Source organism: Cucurbita moschata, unplaced genomic scaffold, assembly GCF_002738365.1.
Source record: "Cucurbita moschata cultivar Rifu unplaced genomic scaffold, Cmos_1.0 Cmo_Scf00009, whole genome shotgun sequence".
NCBI classification, from domain to species: domain Eukaryota; kingdom Viridiplantae; phylum Streptophyta; class Magnoliopsida; order Cucurbitales; family Cucurbitaceae; genus Cucurbita; species Cucurbita moschata.
Window position 1 is genome coordinate 5,839,756 of NW_019268525.1, and position 7,576 is coordinate 5,847,331.

General features: G+C 35.8%; 2 protein-coding genes across 2 annotated transcripts; one reads left to right on the forward strand and one right to left on the reverse strand.

Moving 5' to 3' along the window:
* Positions 1-128: 128 nt before the first annotated feature.
* LOC111447695 (probable RNA-binding protein EIF1AD) lies at positions 129-2,829 on the reverse strand. Its single transcript, XM_023086985.1, has 4 exons — positions 2,517-2,829; positions 1,988-2,063; positions 999-1,125; positions 129-475 (listed from the first exon to the last, which is right to left on the reverse strand). The coding sequence occupies exons 1-4, from the start codon at positions 2,628-2,630 to the stop codon at positions 283-285; spliced, it is 510 nt and encodes a 169-aa protein (XP_022942753.1). The 5' UTR covers positions 2,631-2,829; the 3' UTR covers positions 129-282.
* Positions 2,830-2,905: 76 nt separating this feature from the next.
* On the forward strand, positions 2,906-7,067 carry LOC111447694 (ribosome biogenesis protein NOP53-like). The gene is made up of 11 exons (XM_023086984.1): positions 2,906-3,171; positions 3,992-4,195; positions 4,310-4,335; positions 4,674-4,754; positions 4,912-5,022; positions 5,147-5,235; positions 5,779-5,898; positions 5,973-6,095; positions 6,519-6,585; positions 6,709-6,788; positions 6,897-7,067. Exons 1-11 carry the CDS (start codon positions 3,003-3,005, stop codon positions 6,901-6,903), a joined length of 1,077 nt encoding a protein of 358 aa, XP_022942752.1. The 5' UTR covers positions 2,906-3,002; the 3' UTR covers positions 6,904-7,067.
* Positions 7,068-7,576: the final 509 nt, after the last annotated feature.

Genomic DNA, 7,576 nt, shown 5'->3' on the forward strand with positions numbered 1-7,576 from the left:
TACCTTCAAAACATTTATTTACGTTATTTTTATTCAATTTTTTAAGAAAGAGTTTCATTCATATATGAAACAATTTCATTATGACTTATTTCTAAATTTTCCATTAGTCTTATCTTTTGTATTTGATATTCTAAACCGCATAGATTACATATTATAACAGATGAAAAAATGTAGGCAGTCAGAAATTTCTGTTAATTACAAAATTAAAATTGAAGGACAAACGATCAAAATGAATATTCATAGTATTAAATCAAAATTATGGACTTAAAATTAATATGCAAGTTAAGAATCTGAATCAGACTCTGTTTCTTCTTCCGGTTGTAATATTAATGGTTTAGCTCTGTTTGTGTTGGCTTCTAGAGGGGGAAGGCCATCATCATCGCTCGAGTCGATTTCGTCCTCTTCCTGTCGATTATTCTCTGTTTGCAGATTTTCGTTTTGATCTCCAGTGATTGCATTCTTGAAGATTTCTGGCCTGCCATAGATTGGTAAAAAGAAGGGAGGTAAATGGATCAGTGAAGTCCGACATCAAATTAATCTATGAGTTCGAGGAAAAAAAAGAAAAAACAAAAAGAACTGTGCATGAAACCAACTTTCTTTAATCTATGAATGGCAAAACGGCCATGGGGATTACACTCTCCGTCCTTGTGGAAGGATTTTATCCCGTTAGGAAATTGGGTCTCCACGGGGAAAGTAGGGATATCCGAACCGAACCCACTAACAATTTCCATCGTTTTATGATTTAGGTAGAGTCTTCAAACAAAGATAGTTCGAGTGTCAGTCAACTTGCGTGCACTTCAACTATTCTCTCAAGACAACTTGACCGTACTACATTTGGTTGTCAAGGTAGGTAGTAAGATATTAAATCCTAAGTAGAGACCCTCATACGTTTTTTTTTTAATTAATTAATTGAAATGGGGCAAATCTAAAAGCGATGCCAGATCCATTTTCATGAATAGGTTGAAATTGATACATACATACATACATATATAACATACCATTCTGGAGATTTTTGAAGCTGGCGAACTTGTTCAAAATATAGAACTCGAGAAACAATGCATGCCACCTTGCTTCCAGATTCAAGAGCATTCTTCTTTCCACTTTCATCAACTACAACGAAACTCCCTGCAATGATGGCAAAGCAAACAACACTTGTTTCAACAACTGATTTCCATTACTTAAAAGTAATCTCCTACCCAACAAAAAAAAAAAAACAAAACAAAAATCCAAGCATTCAGTAAAGGTAGGATATGAAGTTATGTTAGAGTATAAATGTGCTACATTAGTTATATTAATTGTGGCATAATTGTAATTACTTGATAGTTTGTGGAGGGGTTATAATTAACTGAACTAGCTAGAAGCTATTGCTTCAGGTCGAAGCACTAAAAGAAAAGGACCTCAAAACTTCTATCGCTCCATCCCCGACAAGGACAGAGAACCCATTGCTGTCTACTGGCAAATCGGACACGGAGGATCATGGTCCGGACTTTACCAGCACTAGAGGTTTACTAATGCGGGTTGTAGGCAAGCTTCCAGCCCGGCTCTATAGTAACAAAGTGGAAAGTAGGCCTGCCGTTATTAGACCTTTTGAGCCTAAAGGCCCTTGAAACATACTACATCCTGAGGTGGCAAATAGTAGAAATAGTAGGGAGTAGAATTAAGAAAAATCAGTCCATTGTGGATTGTGGGAGAGAGATACCCAGCGATATAATTTCTCCTTTTACATCGGAGTAAAATTTAAGCTTGTTTTCTTAAGATTGAGGTCCTAACAAACTGTCCAAAATGATCTAAAAGGATCTCTATGTTTCAATGAATATGGCCAAAGCTACTAAATCAGAGGCACAAAAATGGCCATAACCGATGTTTAACAGGTGCAGTTTATGAATTCCAGTAACACTGAAACAACATAGTTTCCTGACGTTCACAGTGAAGCTTATTACGTGAAATCTTGATACAAAGAGCGAGGCAAATGTGGTATAGATCATACCTCGTTTTATCCACATGCTCTTTTGAAACTTGGCAGGAAATAATGCCAGTGATTTCTCACCTTGTGCATCCATTACCTAAAGATGATGAAGGAATACAAATTTGTATCAGAGATTTTCCGGAGTACCATAGAAAGCAAAGCAACCCGCTTAAAATAATTGCCAAAGTAATGGACAAATTTGCGCAGGAAACTGAGAAACTACACAGATTATTGTTTCCTCCATATCAATGCTTAATTAAAAGTACGATTTCTACAAAGAAATTGCAACACGACATGCGTATCAAAACCACTTAATAAATAGTTTGTAAATATCAAACACACTATATAGCATCATAATCAAAGATGCTAAAGGTCGGCCTATAATTAGCTGGAATTAAAGAACTTCGTCATTCAGGTCGATTGATGCAACGCAGTAGGCAATAGCAGAAGCGCAAAATTGTGAAGAAAATAATTGACTACGAAATAGAGTAGGTTAAAAAAAAAAAAAGTAGAAATCAGAGAGAGTAGAATCGAGTAAAGAGGAAGGTACCTCGATTAGATTGGAACCACGAATTGAGACAACCTGCATAATGCTATGACCATCTTCGAGGCCTACGATATGTTGATTTGATGCCCTCTGCAAGTTCTTTCTTCCACCCTTCATGCTCTGTCCGTGACTCAGTTCAACTAGAGTTCTTCTTCTAACAAGGGAAGAGAAGAGATTAAAGTTGGGAGGTAGGGGGCCGCCGGGCGCCGGTGGAGTGAGATGAGAACGGTGGTGAACGAACGGTGGGGCGGTGTGAAGTGAGATGAGAAGACTTAGGGTTCCTCCGATGGGCTAATACAAAATGTCTTCTTTTTTTTTTTTTTTTAATCATAAGAAAATATGCATATTAAAAAATATTTTAAAAAGGGGAAAATATAAAGACCTAAACCCTGCCCGTCCCCCTCTTTTCGCTCCATCCTTCGTTCTTCCCTCCCTGTTATTCTCCCAGTGCTGTCAAAGCTTCAACCTTCGGTCTTCAGTTTCAGAGCGATGGGGAAGAAATCAAAGGGATCGAGGAAGGGGAAGAAGGCGTGGAGAGCTAACATCAGCACTGCAGAAATTGAGGATTTCTTCGAGAAGTCTACGAAGGATGCTCTCTCCGGCGGCTCTCTCTCCGCCGTTCCCAGCGATTCTCTTTTCGTCGTCGACAAGTCTCGAGGTACTGCTGGTTCTATTTTTCTGTCTATTTCCCCTCCTAAACGTGCCTCTTTCACTTTCCCGGTTTCTGTTCTTCTTCTAGCTGTGGGTTCTGCCTTTTTGGTTGATTTTGATGTTTTTTTTTTTTTTACACTGTCTCTGCTTGATGATTGTTTTCCGCTTTTGATTCTTGCTTCTCACCGAATTATAGTTTGCTCTCCTTTGTGTAAAGAAAACTTATTGTTTTTCATTAAGTTTGGAGTTGAAGTGTTGAACCGAAGAGTGAAAATATTGTCATTGGGTTTTGAGGACACTAACTAAAGTATCCACAAAAGGCATCAAAGGTCTCTGAAATTTTATTTGTCGCTGAACTGAATCAAATTTCGTCTGCAAAGCTTATAATTGAGAATTTTGATTAGTTTTTCTTATATTACGATAATTTTGATTGCTGAAATTAAGCAAAATATTCAGGCATAAACAATTACATTATTTTAGAGATGTTCAATTCTTTCTCGATTTGCACTTGGGCTTTTGAAAGAAGGATCTATTTCCTCTTAAGAGGAGATGAACATGTGTTTGTTCTGGGCTCTTGCTGTATACCCTAACTGACGATTGGATGGTATCTTCAATGAGGTTGAATGATAACATGGGAAGAGGCTAGAGTTTTGGTCTTGTGCTTTCCCTTCTGATGCATTTGTTTGCTTCGACTTAGGAACTCGAGCCTACGTTCATCCCATATTTGTTCCTTAAGAGTATAAACTGATTTCCTTCAAAAGAACATTGTTAGGAAGGATTTGTCATGGTTGCACTAATTATTATTATTTCTCTGTTTTTCTGTATAGATCTTTCAGTGAAGCGGAAAATAGAAAAGAAACGAGAAAAAGTCCTTTACTGTGACAGCATATTGACGAAGAACCCGTTTGTCCAAGCTGTGCCTTCTTCAGTAAATAAGAAGTCCAAGAAAAAACCGGAAGAGGCTTCCACAGTCAAAGAAGCCTCTCAAGATGGTGCCAAGGTTGGCTTGCTTGATCTGTGGGATGATAAAGGTCCTTTTTTCCCCCTCTCATTACTCTTGTGATATGTATCTCACTCGTGTACTTAATAACCATTTTTTAATGAAATAATCAAACGTTGCACTACTTGTTTTTGGTGCACTGCAGGTGAGGCTAGAAGCAAAATCAGTAAGGTATGTTTTTTTACCTGGTTAATTAATAACAAGTCTTATATTTTATCTTACATTGTTTATGTCATAAGTTAGAGCTCATCGGTCTGAAATATAGCAATATCGATTCAAAAAGATAGAAGGCTCTTTGTAGGGCTCTCTTTTGTGGACTTGGTTTTTTGTACGCCCTTGTATTCATTCATTTTTTCTCGATGAAAGTTGTTATTATATATTAAAAAAAAAAAAAAAGATACAAGGCTCTTGTCCTAATGCAAAAAATGGAAGAAGAAAATATGAGGGTGTAAAAAGAAGAGTTATCAAAAAGAAGGGGAAAAAAGTAATTTTGTTGCAATCTTGGTCAGAAACCAAAGCCATCCATTATTCCAGCAGTAGAAGTTGAGCCCCCAGGATGTTCGTTCAATCCATCGCATGAGAGTCATCAGGTAAGATGTAATAATTCCAAGCTTTGTTTCTTGACGAAGAAATTAAACAATGTTGTTGAGTAATGTTTTGATAATAGATCGTTAAAAGTGCATTTTCCCCTTCAAACTCTCTATCATATCTGTTTTTTCCCCTTAAATTTCCCATTTCATGATTCAGGATGTACTTGCCCAAGCTGTTGCAGAAGAAATGCAGAAAGTTTACCGTAATGAGCTGGGGCCTGCGCCAGTTCCTTTAACAGTCCCAGGAGAAGCTATTAGTGAAGAAGATGTGAGTATATTGACCCATAATTTGTACTCTATCGGAATGCTTTTTCTATTATGTAAAATCTAATTTTTCCTTTTTTAGTTGCTTTCCTTGATTTAAGAGATTATCTTCAATTCCTGTTTTGCAGATGTTGTTTTTGGATGCTGATAATAACTCTGATGATGAAACCAATTTGGATGAAATGGATCAGGACGAAAATAATGAATTAGAAAAAAGGTTTCATTTATGGGAGTTTAAATTATTTTAAGGATTGCAGATTTTTTGAAGTAGTTTGGATCAATTTTTTGGCTTTCTTATGCATGGTTCACGCTATATTTGAGCGTACCCTATTGATTTACTGTGTGGATCTATTTGAACTTAAAGGCTTATGTTCTTCATTGGGATTGGGATTGGGATTGAACAGATCTTGCCTACATATGCATTCCGATCGTATGCCCTTGATCGTTTATCTCTCTATCTTGCGTTATTTTATGAAGTGATTAAAATGTTTCAAGAATTCTGTTCACTGACGTTCTAGTATTTCAAGGAATAGAAAGGTTACGGGAGACGTTGGGATTGGGTAGAGTAGAGATCAATGTGGGCCTTGGCCATTTTCTTTCCACAGCGACCCTATTCTTTAGCTAGCTACTAGTTTGAGAGTTTTCCTTTCTATTCTTTCTATGTTTTTCTGTTGTCAATAATAATTGCTCTTAAACTGAATATCTTGAAAAAGAGAACTTCAAGTTGTTATTGTCTAAACAAATTAAGCTTGTTACACAGGCCTTTGAAGATGAGAAGGGTGACTCGAGTTGAGTTCAATAAGAGAGCTAGACACAAAGAACAGGCCAAAAAGGAAGCCGAAGCAAAGAAGTTGAAGGGGATTTCTAAAGACATAGACAGGTAAATTAGTATCTTTTGTCCTCCATAGTTATGGAACGTTTTATGTAACTGAGCTTTTGCTCTTGTGGGTGTAGCTTGCCGGATATCATTCAAGAAATAGCCAAGGAGGACGAGGAGAGAGATAAGAGACGCATGCGACGAACTATAGCCAAACAGGAGAGATTAAAGTCATGCCCACCTCGCTTGGGAAAGCACAAGTATGTAGTACTATAGTGATATAGCTCGTATTCCCAATCCATAAATAGTTCTTTCTAGTATCTCGATTGAAAGATTTAGGGCTCGTATGATAACGTCTTCTGTTTTTTGTTTCTCGTTTCCACTTCATGTTTCTTGTTACCTCTTAAACTGTTCTTGTCTCTTGTTCTTTCTTTTCTTTATTGAAAAAAAAGAACACAAAAATGTTTAATAACCATTTCTTGTTTTTTGTTTTCAAAATTTCTACTAATGTTTATGTAAATTGAGTAACAAGAAACAGGAACAATTAGCAAACATATGGTTCTAAAAATATGAAACACAAAACAAGAATGTAATCCAATGAGCCTCTGAAATAAACTGATTCGTGCTGAAACAAGATAACATCAAGAAAGTTTGTGTCCTGAACTGCATGGTGTTACTTTCAGGTTCGAGCCCGCGCCAGTTCAAGTTCTCCTATCCGAGGAAATAACTGGATCACTCCGTAAGCTGAAGGTGCATTCATTTAATTTCCATATCCATCTTTCCTGAATACTCCTCTCAATCGAAATTATTGTTTCTGAAATTTAGATGTGAAACTGAAAGAACATCGTGGTTGGTTCTGTTGTATAAATATAGGGCTGCTGCACCCTTGTGAAGGACAGGTTTAAGAGCTTAGAGAAAAGAGGAATAATCGCCCCTACTGCCAAGAGCAGGAGGTTAGTAACTTAGTCATTGGTTCTTTTCAAACTGCTCTTATGAAGGCATCAACCATGGCTCTCTTTCTCTTACAAACTTACGCTTCTTTTTGCCGATTGGTTCGACAGGAAATAGAATCAGATCTGTCCTATCATCGAACTCGAGAGACGTCTATGGCAAATTCGAAGAGATTATGATAGTATATGTGGCCATGGAAGGGCTTTGAGATGTAGCTTGTTGTAGTAAAGCAGCTTGTTGTTTCTATTTCCTTTTATATATAATATATAGTTTTAGTCCTTCAATTAAGGAGTGATGGATTGCTATTTCATTTGAGAATGCTTTTCTGGTCTTTTCCTTTCAAAAAGTTTGATTGGAAAAAGTTTTAAATTTTAAGTTTTTTTTTTTCTCTTTCATTTTCTAAGTTTTAGATATATTTTTAATGTTAAACAAATGTGTATGAGATTTTATTATCCTGTTATTTTAAATGTTTTCAAAATATAAAGTATCTGTGGTATGAAGTTTTAAATTTTTAAAATTCGATTAAATATTAAAGTTATTTGAAAGCTTGGTTTTGAAAAAAAAAATAAATTAATCCATCTTTTTTTCAGATTTAGACGTTCCTTAGTTTTGAATAGTTTTTAATTTTCTCGTAATTTTAGGAAAATTTGTGTGTTTATGAGTGTATATGAGATTTAACTGTCTTATATTTCTTTTTTCTTCTATATTTTCCTAACTACAAAAAAAAAAAAAAAAAAAAAAAAAAAAAAAAAAAAAAAAAAAAAAAAAAAAAAAAAAAAAAAAAAAAAAA